Source organism: Dendroctonus ponderosae, unplaced genomic scaffold (assembly GCF_020466585.1).
Source record: "Dendroctonus ponderosae isolate FM_Combo_2020 unplaced genomic scaffold, Dpon_F_20191213v2 Dpon_F_20191213_1, whole genome shotgun sequence".
Classification (NCBI taxonomy): domain Eukaryota; kingdom Metazoa; phylum Arthropoda; class Insecta; order Coleoptera; family Curculionidae; genus Dendroctonus; species Dendroctonus ponderosae.
Window position 1 is genome coordinate 20,292,391 of NW_026017110.1, and position 23,996 is coordinate 20,316,386.

Sequence of the window (23,996 nt, forward strand, 5' to 3'; positions counted from 1 at the left end):
GCAAGAAAAAGTGCGGCTATTAAATGATTTATCGGCTTCTCTTGGACTTCCTCTAATTTGTTTCGCTTCAAATGAAATATAACCTGACACAATATTTGAAATAATACTGCGATTTTACCCTTTCATCGAAGCGAAAATCCATAAAAAAAGCATCATAGTATATCCACGCAGATTTTGGTGCTTTGTGATAGAAAATAAACAGCCAAAAAGCTTCCGAGCTAGACGAGATATCGGTAATGCGGTCCCAGGTGAAATTCTTTGTTTCTTTTTTAAACTCGATACCCGGGAGAGTCTGGAGGCTCATTCTGGATATTCAGTTCTGACGTAACGAGGATACCATCGAGAGGATTCGTTATTTATTTGTTGCGCCAACACCCCTGATGCACACTATTTAGGTTGGATATTTTTATTGTTTCGGTAACTTATCTGTTTATATCACTAATACTCATTGATATTTCAGTTTATTCAGTTAATACTCATTTGTTCAGTGGCCGTTCATGTGTGTCCAAAAATTAGTGTGCATTTCATGCTTTCCTGATATAAAATCGCAAGAGAGTAAAAATTTAACATTATAATCCAAAAACGTTATAATAAAAAATAGTTTTCGGGAATACCATAAGCAGATTAATAAGCTTTTGACGTATCAACTCTCACACTTTAAATAAAGTTGTGATGGTTCGCAAAAATGAAAACTGCTTTTGATAGGAAAAGCAAAAAACCACAGATATTCTAATCGATGCACGTACCTGTTGAATACAAACTTTTTCTACTGCCTGAATGTAGTTTAGATAATTTTTGTTAACTGGTAGTCGTAATGTCGCTAAACGGGTCTCCTTGACCGAAGCCCCAAAACGTGTTCAGCCATGCAATTGTAGAAGAATTGACAAATAAGAAAGGGTAGTTTACAATTTTATTCTTCGACCCTTGCAAGCTAAGAATCAGAATGAATAATACTACAAAGGAACACCTTGACAGGGACAACGAAAGTCCAGAAGCTCAAAATGCAATCCCAACTTTAATAACGATGAGGTAGTTAGTTAACATTTTCAACGTTTGCATCAAATGGACAGAGGAAAAATATATCTCACTAGTTGATTACTGTTACAAAAAAAAACTGGACTGATAATAAACCAGAAGCGGGCAAAGCAAAGAGGAATAATCGGAATAACGAATTATTTCATAAATGTATGCTACACCATAAGTGTTATTATTACTTATTATTTATTAGGTAGCTATATACATTTGCATTTTTCGCATTTCATATTTGAATAAAAATTAACGTTTAACATTAAAGCGTTTAATGTTAAATTGTTAAATGTTAACGTACAGCGTATCACATAGATTACAACACTAAAACCAGGGAGTGATTTTCTATTATTTTATCATATGGGATATTCGAGGCGCCTCAGAGAGCTAAATAGCCATTTTTTATTAGTGAAATTGTAACAATCGATTGAAACCTTAATTTAAAGCCAACGGTAGCATTCAAACGTACTTTAAAACGTCTTAATTCTTGAACTACAAGAGAGAAAAAATGGCATCGTTCATTAAATTTTCATTCTGATGTTTTTCTGGTATATGGCTGCGCACTCATTCATGTTGGTCATGATATAATTAGTTTTTTGGAGCTTATTTGAAAATGTCTCGCATTTGTTTATATATCTAGGGAATATTCATGCAACTAACGTTCGCATCGAACACACTTAAACGTAATCAACTCTTCTTTTAGGAAACTTGTATTCCCTACCGCATCATATGTAGAACTTATTCATTCTCCTCCCAAAAATCCAATGAAAAAACTCCTTCCTTTTCTGCACCGATACAGTTAATAATAAAGATAGTTTAAGTTCTGTTTCAAATTTTAATAAATTATTGAGACCTGTATGAACATCAATGATTTCTAACTGGTTGAAAATCTTCTTCAAGTAATTTGCTCTTTAAAGCTACATTTCACTGCTTGTTACAAGTGTTACAAAAAGCTGCTCAAGCAAATGCATCTCAATAAAACCATCATCAAAGAGAAACCCACAAATTTTGGGCGAAACTAAGAATGTTTTTAACCTCAAATTTTAAGCCTATTTGTTTTTTCTATTCTACCCACCCACCTTATAAATTGCAGCAGGTTACTGAACTTTCCCAATAACAACGATGACGTCGATTTTGCAATATGAACCAGCAGTTTATGTTATACGATGTAATTAGCCGTTTATAAAAGAAATATTTGTTTTGAACATCTGGGTAGCATATTATTTTAAGTTTAAGAGTTCAAAAACTGGTATTAATAACATTTGAGTGGTCTGTTCAAGTATCATAATGCAGTTGGTGGAACACTTTGTTTTTCCCTTTTTTTTAATCAGTCTGGAACGTTTTTTTAGGATGAGTATGTGTACTTTGTCAAGCTTGATTGGATGTTGGTAATGGGCCGTGTGAAACGGTCGGATTTTAATAAATCATTTTTATTAAATATAATTTTATAAAAATATATCATTTTATTCGGATAAACATTTCGTAAAGACTTACCTCTAAATAAATCAAATGGTATTTTGGTGCAGTGGACTTACCTGAAAAAAAAAGCAATGTATTAGTAACGGAAATCAGCCCAGAAAAACCAGAAGTATACAGTTAAAAAAAGGTTGCGGCAAGTGAACCTTTTAACACTTGTTTGAGAACGGGATTACTTTTATTACCCTTTTATTGGATTATTTGATCGTTGATCGATTCCTTTTATCACTTCCCACACAACAAGCGGTTTCGGTTCTCTGAAATCAATCTTCCGGATTTGATTAAAAACACGTTCCGTCAGGTAATAAGACTTAATACGTTTGTGCTCCTGTTCAAACACCCATTTCCGTTACAGGGTTTGCTGATTCGACTTGTAATCACGGAACGGCTTAAATTTCAAAATTGGACAAAAAATAATGCATTGTGAACTCAGTTTCGGGGTTAAATCTGATGATTACTTTTTCAAATTTCAATACATAACTTTTCTTCATCATTATTCTCAATATGAAGCATAACGTGAGGGTGGTATTTGCCCTGATAACTATGCCTCGACATATTAAATTTTTCATCTTTTATTAACAAGTATTCATTTAACTTCCAAGTAGGGAGTTGGATATGCGTGCAAGATCCGTATTGGAGATATTAAAAAACGATGCTTACACAGTTCATGGGTGTTCAATGCGAAAAGCTCGTTCATGCAGAAAGTTCAGAAAATTCTGCAGTGAATAGAGTTCGAAGACTTTATTAATTACGGCCGTGCTTTCCGATATATTTTCTGAAAGAAAAATAACATATATTTCCACCACATTAGCTACGGTTTTCAAAGGAACTGAGAGTAAAATGTTTTAAATTAGCACTCTTGCGTTTCATCACCGCTAAATAACAGGGAAAGCATCGAAAAACATGTAGGAATGGTAAATATTTGCAGATTACTTAACATGAACAATTGGCTAATTAACGTTAACATATCTAATACAGGATATTTTGACAGGTAATACAGGATATTTTGACTATGCATTCAATTATTCAAAATAGTGTTGTTTATATTTGCAATCTGGTGGTATTTTGTTTTGATACTTTATGATTCAAAAATGTTTTGCATATGTAGTAACTAATATTGAAAAAATGTGTTTAGATCACAATAATCTCCAAGGATTAGCCATTTATCTGCGACTTACAGGATACAAACTGCTTAATAATTAAAATGAGACCACTAAAGAACGAGAATACAAAAACAAACATTTTAAGACTTCTTTTCAAATATTCTAAAAATGGGTCGTTTCTTAATTTTCCTCGTTTTGCCCTTGATTTAGTTTAAATTAATAAATGTAAATGACTTGTGACAAAAGACTTGTTCTTGTCTTCTGTACTCATGCTTTGCAAAGTATTTTGCTCTAATAAAATTAATTTTTAAGAGTTGCGCTGTTAAGAGTAATAAGAGTATAATCGCTTTCCCCATTCAATTATAATTTATTTGTGTGTGTGTTCTTAATGTGAAAACATAGTCACTAATATTGCCAAGAATCAAATACTGTTCGAACATCATCGTATAATTTTTCAGATTGTTATTCTAGTGTCTAGCTTTTAGTCTATAGACCCTAAATGCGACGTAGATTTCCCACTAGACAATGGATTCTTTATGACTTCTTGATAAGATACTCGCTTCATAAGTAGATATTGTATTTGATGTAAATGTTTAATGAAAAACGTTAGAAAATTCATACGTTTCAACCTTAAATTTAGCGGCAAAGCAATCAAAACAAAAGGCATCATATGGAATCAAATCGTATGGAATTTCCTCGAACACACAAAACGTGACACCACGAATACAATTTCCATATCCTCAGCTAATGTTAAAATAGTTCGGTTAGCACATAAGCAAGGCACTTTATGAAAATATTGTACGAATGTGTTTTTTAACCTTGACGGTTCCAATTAGAATCGGAGCCAATCATGTTTTTAACTTCATCCAAGTAAATAGACTATTTAAGCGCTGGTTTCGTCTTACAAACTTGTGTTTTAATGTAAAACTCACGTATTTTCTGACGAATCCATGGGAGAAAACATGTAAACTACTTTAGAGAAACATCAAACCTTCAAAATGCTGACCGGCGTTCTCCTGCAATGTACGACGCAAATTGATTGTTTTGTCAGTTATTATACCTAGGTGCCACTTCCTCAAGCTATTCTTATTCAACACGTAAAGACAATAGTTAAAATTGATTATCCGATCATAACATTACAGATAAGCGCGAGCTTAGTACACATGTGTAGGCAAGACGTAGATCATTAAACTTTGTGAAGAGATTAATAAGATGGTAGATAAAGAATGGATAACAGCAATAAAATGTGAATGACGGAGAAAAGCAAAGGATGGCATTGTTGTGTTTGCTGTATGCTGTCAGGACAATAAAAAAAAACGTCGGATTGTTTTAATTTTTCGGTTCGCCTCCTCGATTTGCGAGTTGAATGGAAGTCGTGTTCCTTTCGCCTCTTTTCTAAATTGTCTGCATTCCATTGGCGTCCGGGTTTTCTCGATGAATTTAGAGGTTTCGATGTCAAACTGCACACATTCACATAAAACATATTCGTGCAAAGGATTAATTCGTACCGTAGGTACAGTTAACACCTGGTTTATGATTTTTTTCTAACCTTCCGCTATGTGTAACACCTACGTGCATAGCCATTTATTCACATTGTGTTCGTGTAGGTAATTACACTTCAGTAACGAATTATTTATAAACACTTACAATTTATTTACACAGTATGCGGCGCAACAAAATCCACTCGTCATAAAATAGCTCGAAAATATCAGCCTATCTGATACAGAGATGTATAAATAGTATCAAAATAACACGCTATAAATACGGAACCGCCTAATCTCGTCCTAAGATCTGTGGGAAAATCACCTTTTCTCGAAAAAACATCTATTTGTCATAACAACTGGATGTACCGCATCCTGAGCATCTGTATTTTTTAATTTCAACACTTTCTATTCTCATATTTCTCTCTGGTTCTCATATTTTTCAAATATTGACTTAATTAAGATTATTAATTTTAAACAGTAGAAATTGAAAATAAATTTATTTCAAGGGATTGGCAGCATTTGGCCAAGTCTAAAGGCAAGTCCATTTGCCTTTACTTACAACCAGATTCTCCAGTGAGAAGACGCAACATTTCAAACAAAAATATGTTGGCTTCAAACAGTCAAGAGAATGATTAGTTAAGCAACAAATTAAAATAAATTGGCAAAATTAATAAATACCAAAATAAATTGTCACCAACACCAGATTTGTGCATTGTTACCAATACACAGACTATAGGAAAAACATACACAGCAAAAAACACAAAATACAGTTTTTTCCTTAATTTAATGGTATACGCCATATTTAAATGCATTTCCCATTGAAACTAGTATCTATCGTTTAAGGCCAAATTCACAAAAGCGCTCTTTGTTCAGTTGGGTTCAATCTATAGAAACAATTAAAGAGTTTTCGTTGTGCGAAACTTATGGCCACGAGATTTTAAATATTTTTGGTGCCCTTTACTTTCGTTTGCAGAGCAGATCGTACACCAGCAGACCTCAGAACTAGAAGCCATCAGACAGACAGAGATCCATCTTAAATATATTGGCTTTAAAAATCAATTTCCAAAAAGCTTACAATAACGCATTAAAAAATACTAAAAGCTTAACAAAATGAAGCAATATCATCTGGTAATTGAATTTGGCTAAGTTCTTTAACAGTCACCAAGTAGCGTAAGTATATGAAACTCTGCCGTAAAATGACTCTTGGTACTTAATTAAATCAATTTATGCTAATTGTTACGACCGTTTCTGTTTCTTGTCCATTGAACATGTTTACTTGACGAGAGAAATAAACCATTATAGCAATATACTTTCTAAAGGTCAATTTAATCAGGATGCTCAATCAATAACGTCAGCATTTTAATATTCCGTTAATTTTTAGTTTTCACATGCTACTGAATACATTTTCTACGTATGCAAAGTAATGGGAAACAAACACAAATCAAAATTCGACAATAGCAGCAAAAACTGTTTTTAGATGAGGTAATTTTGAAGCAGAATTAATTTCGAATTAATTTCCGGTTGAAATCTTCATCTACATAAGTTACCCTTAATAGAAGAAAATAATAAAGAGAATATTAGAAAAAACAACATATTTTCGAAAAACAAGATCAACAATAATTAAAAATTTTCAATAAATCAATTGAACCCACCATTAAAAATACAATCGTAACGAAAGTAACACATTTCCGCAGAAAGCTCTTGGAACTTATACACACTGAATTAATTTAAAATTTAATACAAACTCACAATTGAAGTTTCACGCTTGCCCTAATATTGGATAAAATCCAAGCAAATAAAATAAACGGCGGTTTTATCCAAAGAATCTCATAAAAACACGAACAGTGAAAAAATAGTATAAAGGGTGATTAACGGTTTAATAGCTGACAAGTTTGAATAACACGTAATCTAGATGATACAAGATGTAGTAAGGAATAAAACAAATATAAAATCAATCCAAAATATGGTTGCAAAATGCATTTATATTATTTAATTACTGTAGAAGAATAACTGTAACAAAATGCCTAAATTATGCAAGTACTGATTAAAGTTACGTTCCGGGACCGTAGAATTTCGGAGAACTCCAATGTACCTTTGAAGGATGTGTTTTCTGCGGATTGGGGCCTACAATTGCACAATTTTCGAAGATTTTTTTGATCTAATTTAAATTTGCTTTAGGACTCACGTTAATATAGGAAACCAAATCACGCAATTCTCTACTCTCTTCACTTCTCTACTTCTAAATTTGTGCAAACTTTATATTCTTAAAATAAGAATGATAAAATAAACACTATATACTCGCATAAAACACGCGTATCAACGATTTTTTTAAATTAACACATAAAGCGATAAGAAGTTTTCTTTGTTTTTGTTTGTGCAGGTAACCGGTATGTAAACATATTGGTTAACGAAAATATTAAACAGTACATATGTTTACAAACCATGCCTCGATTTAATACCCACGAAACTATGAATAAAACCAGATACACTTATTCACGTATAAACGTGCACTACAAATATGGCTGAATAAAAAAAAACTTCTATATTAACAGCTATTAGCTGGCCAAGAATATCGACAATTGCAGCTTACACAACATGAAAAAATATAAAAAGTTCTGAAATTATATTTAGATTGAAATGTCTGCTTATTTTTTAAGTGTTTATTGTCTCATTCTGTGGCAGATCACTGACATCCAGCTTCGCTAATGCCCGTGTTGGAAGAAAACAGTACCTCATCTGACTAGCTTGTGTGATGGGCACAAACAAAATCTAATTTACCTCAGGGCAATAAAAACTTTTTTGTGAGCACATTTTGTTTGCACAGCGTCTTTTAACCTCTGCATCCACATACCTTAAGAAAACATGCATACCACATCGGCAATAAACAAATCTGCAGACACCTTGAAACTGACTTTATTTGCTTACACTTTTATTATTAACATTGCCAGTGCCATTATCCTTCAACACAATAACTGTTGCATATGCATAGACCAGATTAAATCGTTTTGCATAAATAAAAAAATTCTAGTTTTAATGGGTTTCTGTTGAACCAGTCCTAGACAAACATCGAACTGTGCTTTTAATGTGTGCAGAAGACAAGAAGGTTGGAATTATTATCCCGACGCAGGAAGGTCGTTAAAACGAAACAATGCCAAGTGTTTTCACGCTCTGTTCGGTTCAAGAGTGAAGTCTTAAGTAGTTTCTTGTAGGTACATTAATGTGCCAAAATAATTGTTTTTCACAGTCCGATAAATAAATCTTGGTGCAGAGGCAGCACAAAAATTTACTTTTAGGCAATTGTAGCCAATATATTTTTTTATTACAGCCCCGATTTCAAAGTGTAAGTTTGACAGATATATTAAATAATGGAAATAAATATAGCCAATGCACAAGAAAAATCATCCGCAACACAACTTACATGCAATATTGCTATTCTTCACAACAAAACCTATTGTAATAGCCACATAAAGTTTCACAATTAATTTTTCCCATTATTATCACTTGATGAGAACTGTGACAAATTACGTTCTTCGTCACTTGCAGCAAAAAATTAATAGTTGCAGTCAGTTCTCCTAAATATGAGCAAAAGTTCACAATCATGAGCAAAAGTTCACAATCATGAGCAAAAAATCGAGTCTGAGAAGGAGCAGCTTCAAGCAGCAAAATTAGGTGAAATCTGTCTACTAGTCCATTTAAAATTATAATTAAAAATTACAAAAACAACATATCTGCTACCAAGTTGGTGTCTGGGCTTTATCTAGGAAAGCAGTACACTACATAATTAATGGAAATTATAATGTACACAGAAGTGAACATTATAATTTCCCTTTTAACCGATTAACTTTTAAACTGAGAACCAATTCAGAAAAATAGAGATTTCGAAACTAATAAGTGGTATTAGACCAGAAGAAGACCATTTTATCTGAAAACGTGGGATTATTAATGTTGAGAAGTGGAACTCAGCTACATCTAAAACATTTCAAATCAGTTATTTGCTCAAAATTACTTCTGAACAAAAATAAACAACGAAAAGAGAATTCCAGCGCTATTGATCATCGCTTGGTATGCCTCTCTTGACCCATTGACATATAACTAGTCTCTAACATTATACTTAATTATAGAAAAACAACCTTGGATTTCCCGAATTCCCAGACATTAAGCCTAATTAATGAAAAAATTCCTGGATGGATATCGGCAACTATGTCACAGGCAAAAAATAACAATAGAATGCTCTATTGGATGGTTGGCGAAAATAGTTCCTGGTGCATTGGGATGCATGCGAGTAAGTGGAATTTTTCCAAGGTTGATGATCAGCAGCGAGTTGAGATGGTCAGGAATATCTATTTTTAGCGTAATTTTTTTAATGAGATTTGATAAATGGCTATGGAAAGTTCATTACACTGTGAGTAATGTCGTTGTAAATTTAATCACAGTCATCAGTGAAGCTTTCCATTTCAAATAGTATTCGTATGTAACCCAAATGTGCGGCATTTTATGGTAACTTCAAACAATGTTATCTACTAACTATCGTGCGGTTACCTAAAACTCATTAGCCCGCGTAAAGTCAACTTGAAACAAATCAACGAAAAGCTTTCATGATTTACTCGGATATATAATAAAATTTTAAAGATTAAATAATAATTTCTACAATAACTCTTTCAACTTCCAAGAAGAATGAAAACAAAATAGAACGAGAGTTTCAGCTCTAAATAAGTGAGCGCAAAGTAAAATTGTAGAAAAAGAAACACTCTTCATACTGTATCTCAAAAACGAAAGCCCAGAGAGAAAAATGGAAGACGAAACAAGTTAGTACAGTCTTCCGCTGAGACACTTATTAAGGAACAACCTGTATAGTATAATTGAGGATGACTGCACTGAAAAATAATCGGTTATTAAACTTCTTTCTGTTGCACAATAATTGGCACTCTCAAAGCGATCTATTTAATGAGCGTGACACTGAACGAACAATTTAGCTGATTCGTCGCCCTATGAATATAATGTCGAAATCTAGTTCATTACCCAATTTCAAACCGTCATTTATATGTGGTGGCTGCCTGACCTAGCTAATATTTATTAAAATATACCGCTAGCCCCACGGCGAAACCAACTGTTAAGCAACTTAGGCTTTCTGAAAAAAACTTAAACAAATAGCTGATAAGATAAAAGTGGAACGAACAACATTTATTGCCTTGTAGAATGAATTGTATTCATAAAATCCACTGTAGTTTTTTTTTTAACAGTTGTTTGACCGACTATTAAGTTTTATGACTAGGTGAAGGCATTTGAAATAATCTTATGGTATTATAAGCGTTAAACGATCGGGGTTATTATTGCCATCTCCTTTTATGACTAAGAAACTGGGTATTAAGTATTTAAATCTTTTTTTTTAATACATACAGGGGGTTTTTTAGTGCGCGAGAGTCCCTTATTTCCGTTGGTGTTGAAAAGTTCTACACCAACGGCTATATACAACACCGTGTATATGGAAAATGAGAATAATTCTTTTTCAAGAAAAATTGACTTTTTAAATATATCAATCAAATGATTATGGAATTTTGGTGACAAAATATTCAAAATTAAAAAAAAATGAGTTCAATTCCAATGTCTCAAAAATAATTTTCCTGGAATTTTCCTGTACCATCCAACAATACTGTTTGATCGCTTCAAAAGAACCAAATTATGGAAGGCTGATAGGAAAGTGAACATGAAAACAAATGGCGGTGTCACTTAAGTGCAATAATCGGTAGAAGCTGAAACGTGTAAATAATCAGCAAACAAGTAAACTTTAGTTAAGTGCTGTCGGTATAGCTAATGGAATTCGACATCGCATCACTAGAAAGTTGATGCTTCAATTTGTGAGTTGCGTTTCTATACTTAATAATACTTCGATTTAATTTCTATTTTCTCATGTACAGTATTTTAGTGGCGTAATTAGTCAGAAAAAAACGAGCTTTGTCAAAAAAGGTCCACAGTAACCATTCAAAAAAAAATCTAGAATATAAATCAAAATTGCGCAATTGCATATACTAAATCGAGGTGCTCTGAATTAGACAAACAATTTATTGTTATTTTTAAATAAAATCCAAACTTGCAAACCGAAACAATCTTTAGACTGGATTGGGATTGTATACAGAAGAAACCATGTTTTTGAAATTGATTGCTTTGGGAAGCGAAACCTGAATATCTGAAATTAAAACAAAATTCGAATCTCTTTCAGAAGAAATGTTAATCGAAACCAACATTGTGCACCCTCACCTCCTTTACTACTGGCTTAGATTGTGACTGATAGGCGTAAATACGGTGAAAATATTAAATTTGGCACATTTTGAATAAAAAAAACTGCTTTCCGTAGGCGGACAAAAAGTGCAACTATTCGAGAGCCACTTCATGGCAAAAAGACAGACATCATGTTATGTTAACAATTACGATTGTTACTCCGAGACTTAAAAGGCAGGTAGGTGTTTATCAAATATTTTTCAAATTAAGTCAATAAATTATTTAGTGCAACATTTAGCCTAAAAAAATAATATAAAAATGAATGTCGTTCTGTTGGTAAACTCCTACATATGAAAGCAAACTTCATACACATATTGCATTACCATAAACAAAGCAGGCGCATTTGAACTAGTAACAATAACAACCAGTTCCATTCGAATCATCTTAAATATTCCTTTGTTCAAGTAATAAGTCCATAAGTAGCACATTCTATTTACAATTTTCATAATCATGAGTTTTTTGTGTAGTTGCATAAATCGCGCAAGTACCATAACAAAACTATTACGGTGTGATTTCAAAGCGGTAACCCACCTTATCATTTTTAATCTTCCCACACCTTATATGTCACATAAATAAAATTCCTGACACATCAATGTTATCAGGCGTCATTGATTCGAAACAATCGAAAGATTCATGTTTGACGAACACACAGAGGAGGAAAATCGAGGTTTGATTGAGCTTTCCTTTCAAGTCTTGAGCCGTAATCGCCTAGACAATTTTATTTAATTCCAATGCCAAAGGCCGCAAAGAAAATAATAGTTGCCCAGTTTTGAATGGTCGAATCAAAATAATGCAGTTGATTTCAGTAAGTGATAATACTTGCAAATTTCAAGGCTAAAATAACGCAGATTCAACAAAATAATATAGGATCCGATTTCTTCGTGGCCATTGAATTTCAAGCGTTTATATTGAATTCAAGCTTCAACTGATGTGAGAATTTCTCATATGCAATAGTTTGGAAGGAAGCGGGCAAATAAAAATTTAAACAATTTTCAAGTTACAGAACACCATGGATGCAAACTTGTCGTATTTTCAATAACAAGTTATGGTTGTTTTGCCGGCTTTAAATGAAATAAAAAATTTTTAAATTACTTAGCAAAAAATGTATTTAAATAATGCTTATTCTGTTTTAAGTGAAATCTGTGAAGCAGCATATGAACAGTTAATATTGATTAATTGTTAATTGAAGGAAACATGTGATACGATTTTGTTTGGTCCAATTTCCAAACGCAAGCAAGGTGTCCATTTAGTACCTATTCCCTTCTTCTTCAAATGAGCATTTGATTCTCGTCAATCGCGATATTTTCAATATATAAATTAAGACATTGTGTTCTCTCTCACATTTATTACAACTCATCTTGAATGTACCTAATAGGATCCGCAACCGCTGGGATTTTCTTCAATCTTCAATTTACCATCAATAATCACTTTCAGCTGTGAGAATGTTTTGAATAACAACTGTTCTTTATACAATATACAGAATGTCGTCGAGCATGCCCCTGCCCCTGCTCCTGCCCCTGCCCTACCCATAACCTTTTTTTCTCCAAGTTTTAAGTATCGGTTGAAGAGCGGGCGTTAAAAAATGTTCATACTTAACTAAAAGTGTGTCGGCGTTCAGAATAAATCCAGTGTTCTCAAGGACAATGAAAATATTTCAAACGTATTCTGCCTCCAAAATTATAAAATTAAAAACATGTTTTACTCGTGCGTCCAAATCATTCATTTAGAGAACGTTAATACTTCTTGATTTAATCAATTTTTAAAGATAACTACTTGCAAAATAGATCAAATTGCAGCCTCTGAAATGTCATTAACTTTCGAAACCCATGACTTTTCGGAGAAATAAAATTTAACTTCTTAATGTTAAATAAAGATCCGCTCGTTAGAAGAAAGAAAATGAATATTTTTTTTCCCTTGGCGATTAACAGTGTTAATTCGTGTTTCTATGCCAAAAGGTTTTAAAATTGCTAAACCGGAATGAACCTTGAAAGATAAAAAAAATAGCTTGGGAGTAGACAACTTAATGAAATCAACTTTAATAAAGAAAGCAGGGAAAACTGTCGCTAAACAGTATATCTACAGGAACCATTCTTAAAATTAGTGATGAGCGAGACTGGTCTTGGTCATGACCAAGAACATATCCGGCAAGACTAAGACTTTTGCCATTTTGCATGGGTTACTTCGGCAGAAAACGATAAAATATAACGAAATATGGCCAATATGGTAATCCGATATTGAACCGCATTAAATCTGAAAATTTCAAACGCTTAACCGGATACATTAAATTATAAACCAAAGCTGTGAAAAAGTGTCACATAAATAAATCAGTATTTAAAATGTGATCGATTCCAGATGTTTTCGCTTCTCTTTCAGACTACCTAAATCGGGGGTAGGTGGAATAAATATTTGCAAAATAAAGTTAGTTGTTGTAGATAATAATGTTGGTCCTCCAACTTCAGTTCCAACGGAAAGATTTCTTTGAAAAGCGTCTTTAATTATTAGAAAACATCGCCACCGATTATCCCACCAATCAGCGTGTTGGTTGCTCTGTTTAAGCTCTTGGTCACATTTTGAAAAGCATTCATTTGTATCATATTATTTGTTATTTGCTTACGTACTTTTAATTTTTGAACCAGTTTTTGGTAAATTGTAATTTCAAAGTGTATAAGTGAATTAATGTGTTTATTATTCACATTCTATAAAACAGTGAAACCCCAAGTTATAAATAAATTTCGATGGACAGTTTAAAATGTACACTGTAATAAGTCCTTACATACAGTTGCTGTATAAACAATTAAATAATTTAATCCTTGCCACGAATCATGTGCATTATTAATAATTGAATTTATTTTCTATCAGTAAAATCCTGTAAGCCCAATCAAAACATTTAAATATCCACAGCTTATTGTCTTACATCTGTAGTCTGAGATTTTTTTATTGTTTCGTATTGATTATTGTTATCTTTAAATTTAATTATTATTCTTGTCATTATTAAAGTGATTCCGTCTAATTTTACAGCTTGTATAAAAGCAAGACTTGCACCAAGACCAAGACTGTATTCAAGAACAAGACCAAGACCATGCAAGTATTCCTCTTGGCCTTGCTTTGCTCATGACCTATACTAAAGACTAAAATATCAGTTAACAAAATATTTGCTCTTGAATTTTGCTCATTTTCTGGGATAAGAATTATAGCTTTCATCCGGCGATTGTTCTTTTGATTTTTCATGTGTTAATGTTTCAATATACCTCCTTAGTCCTTTCCTCATCTCCTCAGGTTCGATCGCAATTATTCTGTTGTTGGTTCATTAATTGGCTCTTCATGCGTGATGAATTTTAAGTTTTTCGTTGAATTTCTGTCGCCACCATGTTAATTCCAATCTTTCATTAAAAGGAGTGGTTTTATTTTGTCGCTAACTTTCCTTTTTAAGCGTTGTTATTAAAACTCGAGCCTAAAACCCTCACTGCGATGAATTCTTAGTGTTTATTAAACCTATTTCCAAGTAATAAGTCTACTAGCAAACACCAAGTCAATATGACGAAATCTTTCAAAGTTTCATAAAAATATCTGCTTTGAAAATTATTTTATCGCCGAAAACCGGTTGATGATGACTAAATTAAATAAATGTGACAAACGTCCAGACACAACATTTTCCATGTCTAGCTGTTTCAAACACTTGGCAACACTATTGTTTATGACATGTTCTCACTATTATTAACATCTGAATATGTGCACTAAAATAGTTGTTTGTGTTAACAAAATAAAAATGCATTAATTTACAGTGATTTACTCCGGAGAACGAAAACATAATATTATGCATATTCGCCATTGTGCTGTAAATTCGTATTACGATAGCCAGAGACGTGATAAACAAAATATTGTCATGCAAAATTATATATTTTATTGCACAATAATTATTATACATATTATATAATGGCGATCATAAATACTGAGCGCTTTATTAATTTGTTAATTAACATTTCTAGCTAGGTTTATAAATAAAATACCTAATCAAGTATAATATAGTAAACATAATGTGAAACATTCGATTTATATGAATTGGATTCAGATCATTAAGCGAGTGATTATAATCGTGATAACTGTATTTTATCGACAATGTATTGACTGTAAAAGCTATTTTCAGCGTTGTTATAGCAGATCAATCTAAAAATATAGCGGATTGTTTGCCTCACTAGCCGCTCGTTCTATGCATATGTTGCACAGTATTGAACTTTAAAATGATAACAAGTCGAATTTTAATTAGAGAAGTACGTCTTAGCGTATTTATTAACTTGCAACCCGACACTAGAATACACATGGATAAATAAAAAACTTCCAGCCAACCGTTCCAGTAATAAATTGATTGTAAAAGACGAAATGTAGGCTGTCAAATGTGTTTTGGCTCGATCCAGACCAAATTCCATTCGCACAATAGCAGACTGTCATTTCATATTTATAAGAAGCTCCAGATCTGGCGCAATTTCTACGAAAACGGGAATTTTTCCGGAGAAAACTGAACAATTGACAAGACCGGCCTAAGCGTGAAGGGAATGTTAATCGAAAAGCTTGAGGTATCATGGGAACTTTCAGAGAGTCCCAAATCGGCAAAAAGGGAGTCGTTTCTACGCCTATAACGTCCAAGGGGAGTTTTATGCGTTCCAGAAATCGATAAGGCGTTTCTTGACCTACCTTCTAACCGGAGTCCCTTGGAACACTGGAAAAAGTTCTCCAAAGATTACATAAAATGTAATGATCAACAACGCAATAAAAGGAAGGAGTAAACGTGAGAACAAAGTGAAACAAACATTTTAATTGGCAATATAGCCACCATTAAGAGTTGGCAAAGTTTGTCGCAACTCAAAAAGAAGTTGTTATCGGCAAAGTTTTACAAAAACAAGCATTTCAATAACGAATTTTTAACTTCCAAGAGAGATTGCAAAGTTTGGCCAGATCGTTGTTTTAAATGAATATTACATAAATAAAAGCTTTGACAAGCCGAAAGATCGCAACTTTCGTCTTTGACAGTCTAATAAATGAATGTTAAAAGGAATTAATTACTCTTGCATGCGCAAGTCATAAATCTTCAAGTCATTTTAAATCTGGGGAATGGCAATCTGATGAATCTGAAAAATTGAAATGTTGCCAGAAACCATGTTCAATGTGTTTTTTATTAAAACATCCGAAGTTTACAAAGAAAAAATTGTGCGAAAATCTCATTCATTTTTCTCATTCGTCGAATACTGACAATATTCGTTTCATACTTAACTATTCTCTAGTTATACTTGGCTCCCCTTAATCAACCAAATCATCCGTGCCACTCATGCGAACACTAATTTTACTTTTTGATTCTATCACAGGTATAAAATTAAGATTACAACAGACATGAAATAAGATAAATTTTAATTCCCCAGATAGTATTTCATCTTATTGACAATATCAAAATAAATACGCTCGACAATGGATGCATTCATCAGGATCAGGAACTTTCCGTCTTGCTCAAATATTGAGCGGCAGTACAGTTTATCGCATTAAATTTGAAAGCAAAAAAAGCAGTTTAAATAAGCAGGGATGGCTGGGTCTTATCTGCTATTTTGCTTCGAAACCACGAAACATTATTCAATAATTGGATAAAATTTTGTAAGCTGACTTTCGCAATGTATGTTTTTCGAGATAATTGTCCTCTTCTCTAAATTTAGATTTAAATCCAGCTGGTTTTCGTAAATATTGACATAGGTTTACCGTCAAACATGTTAGCTTGTTGCATAGAGGAATCGTTGTAATATAAGTACTAGATTGTATTGAAACGAAAACAGTTTGTTATTAATTGCCAAGTGAAACTTAACGTTTTTTGTCGTTTCGTTTTATCTCATTACTTGTTTCTAAACATCGGATTGGATGGCATTAATGGCATGAGGTGATTATAAAAGGTGTGCCTGGTGCAATATTCGAATACATTTCAACAAAGCCGTTGTAAAATATTGATCTTTGATACAATCCCAAAATATTAAAGTTTTGGGCAATAAATTAATAAAATTATTATTATTTAAAAAATTAAGTATTGAAATGGATCTTATTTAGCATGTGAGATGTTAAAATCTAAAACTAAATGTTAATTTTTAAAATGCATTGGAATTTTGGGATCGGTGTCAATTGCAGAGCACATTTTTATTCGGACCAAAGTTTGCACTTTAAAATTTTCTATTGAACGCAAAGTTTCGCAAATTTAAAGAACGATTCCAAGGCTTAGTGTACAATGCAGCTTAAGATTCGGTTCAAGTGAACTCTATCTACTTGAATCTGAACTCGGAGGGCCGCGATTGGACCAAACTAGCTCAATCCCAGTTAAAGTTGAATTGGAGTTCAAGACAGGAATCAGTGTAAATTTAGATTTTTCAAAATTCGATCAATGTTGACGGATTTGATTTTCGGGACTAGTTCAGATTCCGGTTGAGTTCATTTGAACCCAGTGAACTTTCCATACAACAGGGCCTTAAAAGAAATAAAATTATTTGCCGCTTGCAAAAAACATGTTGGAATGTTAATATTTTAGTTTGGAAATATGTTATACATTCACGACTACCTGTGTCATTTTTTTGCTATCTTAAAAACCTTATCAGAGATCAACAAGAGACAACATTAGATTAACATAAGAGAAGCGCATTAAAATAATTGTATTTTATCTTTAGTGCTTGATAATTCGTTCAGAAAGAAAAAATCGATATGATTTAATAAGGAGATTGATGATGCCGGAAGCGAGATCCATCTAGTCCCATTATCAGGGGAATATCATCGGACGTTCTAGACAATTATCAGAATCGATGTACAAACGAAATTAAGACAAACTACCTTTTTGTGCAAAAACAGATATCTACTGTGTGCTAAGAGGCACTTTTCCCATCATCTTCAGGCACTTGTTGACGAAATACAATCCTGGAGTTGCTTTTATTTACTTAAAGAAACATTTGCAGTGGATAAAATGTTCTTGTAAATTTCTTTGGATATATGTATTAACAATTTAATGGTGAAAAATTTTGAATAATAATATAGAAAATTCAAATGATAACACGAAAACGTTAAAGCAAATAGCGAAAAAAGTATAATTATAAAGACAAAAGTAAACAAAACTAATGTGTTTATTTGATTTCAAAACATAACTTTTAATCATTGTAATACTGTCTAAACTAATGTGTATATTTAATTAATGGCATTCCTTTTAGAATTACAAATTGCAGCATAAATGGTTTCTTCATTAATAAAAAGGGAGATTTGAAATGTTCCACTGTGCAATTCCATATAACGCCACTAGTTCCACTATGAAAAAAACCTTCTTTGACCCGTATCTATATAAAAGCATTCGATTACAAAAAGGGATAGATAAAGCTTTCCGAGCAGTCATGATTTTTAAATAACGCCTGTTTCTTGTTTTTGATGAAATCAATAGAATTGCAATTTTTAGAGGTTTCTTTTTTAATTATTTGAAAATATAACTCCGTTTAGGAATTTAACTGTAAATAGTCGATCGGAAAGATAAGCGCCTAGTTATTATGTGTATAATTAACATCATGGATAAAATATAACATTATTGAAATTTATGGAAATTAGATTTTTATGTAGATATTCGTAAAAATAGCTGGAACGCAATTACATCTTTGGCCAGAATATATATCATAAACGATTTGTAAATGTGGCTCCCATAAATTTTTAGTAAATGCCAACTTCCTGATATATGCCTTCCAGACGTTTGACATAAAAAATGGGATTTTTCAACGCACTGGACTTCAGTGCTTATACATTCAAAAAACAAGCAAATATTTAAAAAAGCACTCATCTGATTCCCTATTTATTAAACAATAAGTTAGTGTCACCAAGAAACTACTTACATTAAGTACGGTACATTTTCCTGTTTATACAAAATTAAAGTGACACTTTGCCAATATGTTGAAGAGGGTAAAAGTTTTAATTTCGATTTGATTTAAGTTGAGTTAATTTAGAGAAAACCCCACCATGTCACCAAGACCCAAAGCGAAGGAATCAACATCCAACATCACTTGCCGGTTGAAATCCAAACGCATGACCGCAACTGGTTAAAAAAAAACCTGTCATCCCCCTTTCTAAAAGTTCAACGCTGAAAATACAAAAGCTTCTTCCACAGATGGAACGATTTCTTTTGCAAAGAAAAAACGCAAATTCTCGTACATATTCAAGCGTTTCAACCTCACAAGGGAGAACCTTGCAACGAGCATCAATCTAATAATATAAAAGCTAAGTGACGTGCATCATAAAGTTTTTAACACCTGTCTCTCTGGATACAAAATAAAGATATGCAAATATTGCTGGCAAAAGGGCAAAGAGAAAGCACATCAGGAATATTAGATCTGATTAGCGTGCTGCAGGTTGAATATCTTTCTGTCTGGCTGTTGGAACGCGAACACAAAAGAATAGCTTAATTTACAGAAATAACTAGAAACATCTTTTAAGCCCTGGAATATCATTGTTTCCTGTCCCTTCCTTTCGCCTGGTGAGTGTATTTGATAATAATAATAATGTTTTTTTCTGTTGTGTTCATAGTTTCGAAACATGCAAAACATCACTTGCCGAATAGGACTCCGCCAATATCAACCGACGATTAATTCGGAGCTTAATTGCTAATCAGGATTGAAACATCCATTTGTTAACGACGCAGGTCGTTAACGATACGTTATTGTGTCGTTAGAGCGCGAGGAATTTACAGTCTTAATTAAACAGTTTTGTGGGCGACGTGGCCTAGTATAAGATAAGGGATGCGAGTTTGAATAGGTACCAAGAAATTGTGAGATCGAATTAACACCTCAAACTGTTTGGGAGATTATTTAGCTTTGTCATCATGTAGAAGAAGTAAAATTGAAGAACCTGATGAAGTAAACTGCATTAAACTCATCCGATTTCCTTTTGATCTTTTAGTTTCCTAAATTCATTATTAATACTTATTATCGAACATTCGAGCAATTTTCTTCATATGTGTGGACTAAAATTTCCATCATCTCAACGTGATTTACAAAAGTTAAACAAGTAAGATATTTAACTTTAAAATAATTGTTTTTAATGTGTAGAATAATGCTACTCACCAAAAAACAAGCTAACAATAATTCGCATATTCATCTACTAAAAACTATCGCAGACATCTTTTCGGTCGGTTCCTAATTAACACAATTATTTGTCCGTTTTTTAAGGCTTATGCCTCTAATTTTGCAGATTTGAAACAATTTCAACAAAGGAGCTGCCTTCTTTCTTTTCTTTAGTTTAGGTCTGTTCTTATAATTCTTCAAGCTTTTCGTTAGTTGTTAAGCAAACACAAATGATCAATTAAGAATTTATAGAAAGCTGATTTTACATTTAAAATAAATAACATAAAAAAAGCATTTTCAAACAGAAAACTATTTGTAAGTGAATCAGTAAATGAATCATACGACTAAGATATCAATCCTAAAAATCATCAGTCAAAATTTGATATAAATACCGTTAAACTGCAGGATATAAAAAGAATAAAAAAAAACTATCCAACCATAGTAAAATAAAAATGTTTCTAAAAGCATAAACATATTTACGCGTTTGTAAAATTTACTACATTAAAACGCTTAGCACAATTTGAAACTATTTAATAATTATTTTCAACTCAATCAATACTTTTTTACGATATAAAAATATGTTTAAATTATCAAATTAGTCCAAATTGACTAACGGTTACAAAATGCATGTTACTGAGAAAAACGAAAAACCGTATTGCCCTTGAGGTTATCTTCTTCAGATAGGCACTATTGTAATAACAATAACATGTTGCATTCATTATTGCCGGCCTAATTAACTTTTAATATAAGACAAATTAGGCATTTTAATACGAATAAGAAAAACACTAAATATAGGAAGTGGTGTTGATTAATAAGTTTGACGAAGAAAAAACACCTGATTATTTCAAGATGGGCTAAATATGAAAAATGTTTGTATGTCTTAAATATGTATGATAATTCAAGTAAAAAAACAAAAACAAAACACAAAAAACTATTTCATTATAAAGCAGAGATGTTGCTGGATGTTAAATCTACACATCCGATGATTACTTTTATTATGTAAAATAATATTTAGTGATTAAACAACAATTCAATCTGCACTGATTGTCTTTGCGAATAAGAATGAATGTAAATAGACCGATTCTTTTATATTCGCAAAGAAAAAGGATCCGTTTAAAAGCAAGAAAACTTTGATTACTTTGCCGACTTCTCTCCTTTTCATCGAGAGAAAGGCGAAATTTATACATGCAGACAAATTTCTTCGACAAAGTCTCCTAAAAACTTCCATAAACCCCGCTTTTAAAATTGAAATCGTTTCGCCGAAGGACCTGCAACTTTCTATGCTGTGCAAATTACGAACAAATTCCAAAAAAAGAAAAACGATTCGTTTATTTTTATGTAAAATCATCGAAAATGTCGTCTTGGTGCCGATACTCAATCATGTTCGGGAAAGCCTTATTGAAAATATAGTTGCCGAATATTTCGAAACTAGATAGTGGTGACAAGCTTGCCTGAAAGGATAAGTACGGTGTAATAGTGGGAATTTTATGGATCCGGAGTTTCGTCTAGCCTGTTATCCAATGGAAATGTATGGGAGAAGTGCTCCTTTCATAGCTCCAACGATATGCACATAGGAGATGATTTCGAAATTGCCGAGCACATGGATGAACGGTGTTAATAATATTATTACTTCCTATCGCTGAAAATGCCTCCTTGAGCAGTAGAAAAGCGTAAATTATATTCCCAAAGCATCAGATGTTTTTTTACTTACGTAGCTCGTTTCAACTGACTTGCGATTTACAAGAAATATTTCTTAGATGAAGAAAATGCAGGAGTATTCGATTAAACGCACAGTTCTTAATTGTTGTGTATGCAAGAAAGTAAAATCTGTCAACGCACACTAATTGGCAAAATTATATAATTCTTAGGCGTGCATTTGGCTAACCAATTTATAAATTAAACATTAAAAAATGCAATAAACATTATAAATACAAGTTTTCTAGAACAAATGAGTGTACAATTTAATAAGGTATCCTATTGCTTAAAAAAGATGGATTATTGCTAACTTTATTTACGATAAATGCTCGTCTCTCATTTTTCTTCGATTAAATTAAAAGGTCATTTCGAAATTTTTAGCATATAATTTCAATTTAAATAAAAAAAACGAAATGAATCAATATTATTTGGATAAATAAGGACAATTTGCCGGAAAGAAATCCAAACGGTGTTTTTTATCTACACTAGGAAATAAAGAAATTTTTTTCAACAACATTCAAGTTGAAGAAATTGAAAGATTTTCTCTTGAATTGAAATCGAACTTCCATTCGAAAATTTTAGATCTCTTGTAACAATCTAATATTTTCCCGTTGACTAATGAGTGTCTGTGCATAAAGTCGTAAAGGCTTTGCTCAAACTGCATGTAGTTCATGTTTCCTTATGTACGGATGCAAAGATGAATAATTCCACACTAGAGTGCTCATGTGATCTTTCAGAAGCAACTTAAGCTCTCACATACACTTCACAAGAAATTGGTATCAATTTATCATCCGATAGCCAAAATTGAAGGTTTTTTATCGTATCGAACTGGTCAGAAGATCGTAATTGTTTTGCAAAATGAAAAATTCCAAACGACTCTGTCGGTTAAGTTACTGGCGCTTCTTTCTCAGACTAGTGCAAATCTAAATGCAAATTTGTGCAATTAGAAAGTAGTCTGACTTCCCTTCTATTTATTTGCCACTTTGTTGATTTTGACTATTCGGCATCAATAATGAAGAGAATATAAATTGCGGTGATTTAAATCAAGTTCAAGTGGATTCGGTTAATTGATTTTTAAGGACGCTGGGAAGCCAAAGTATTTTGCTGAGCGATTTCGGATAAACTAACAAGAAAATGTGTCGAGAGTGTCTGGAATCGTTTACTCTTTAGGCTAGACTTTACGCGGATCAAATTTCATTGCTACACTGAGAAAACACAAAACCGGTCAAGTACTAGTCGTTTATTCTTTCGCGTAAAAACACGGTTTCAACAACTAGAAGATCGAGTTTATACAAAAGTTACGCGTTTCAGTGTTTTTTGAAAGAAGCGGTTATAAGAAAAGATATGGATTTTATGAAACATCATAAACATTGGATACAGAAATCTAAATTTTGAACTTTCAAAAAACAACCCCTGCCGACAGATTCTCGGAATAATTTTAAATTAATTTTTCAAATCAGTTTAACGAACAGGCGCTAATTGAAAAATTATCAAAAAACCGAACTTAAAGGGTTCTTTCATTTCATAACATAACAATGAAGTGGCTCGATAAGGTAAGGATTCTTCTTGAATGCAACAGAACACTTAGTAATTTTCCTCACATGCAACTGACGACCCAAATATCTTCTCCATTCCATACGTTATTTCGCACATAGCGATATAAAAAAAAACGTAAAACTTACCTAATTCGATCCGGGAGATCCACCTTCGATTTCTTCTTCGAATACGCACCATGTACGGGAGATACGCTGGGTTCGGAACCGGAAGCTGGTGGAGAACTGCTTCCCGAGCTGGAGCAAGAAAGGCTACCAGCTCGGTTTCGAACGTCTGCA

At 32.7% G+C, this 23,996-nt stretch overlaps 1 protein-coding gene across 1 annotated transcript in view; it reads right to left on the minus strand.

Annotated features, from left to right (window-relative positions):
• Positions 1-23,996, minus strand: part of LOC109542198 (headcase protein) — a gene marked incomplete at its 5' end in the record, with an annotated part of 154,650 nt that overhangs the window by 128,759 nt on the left and 1,895 nt on the right. Inside the window, 1 exon segment of the mRNA XM_048660982.1 lies at positions 23,847-23,996. Coding sequence (XP_048516939.1) covers positions 23,847-23,996 — 150 coding nt within the window.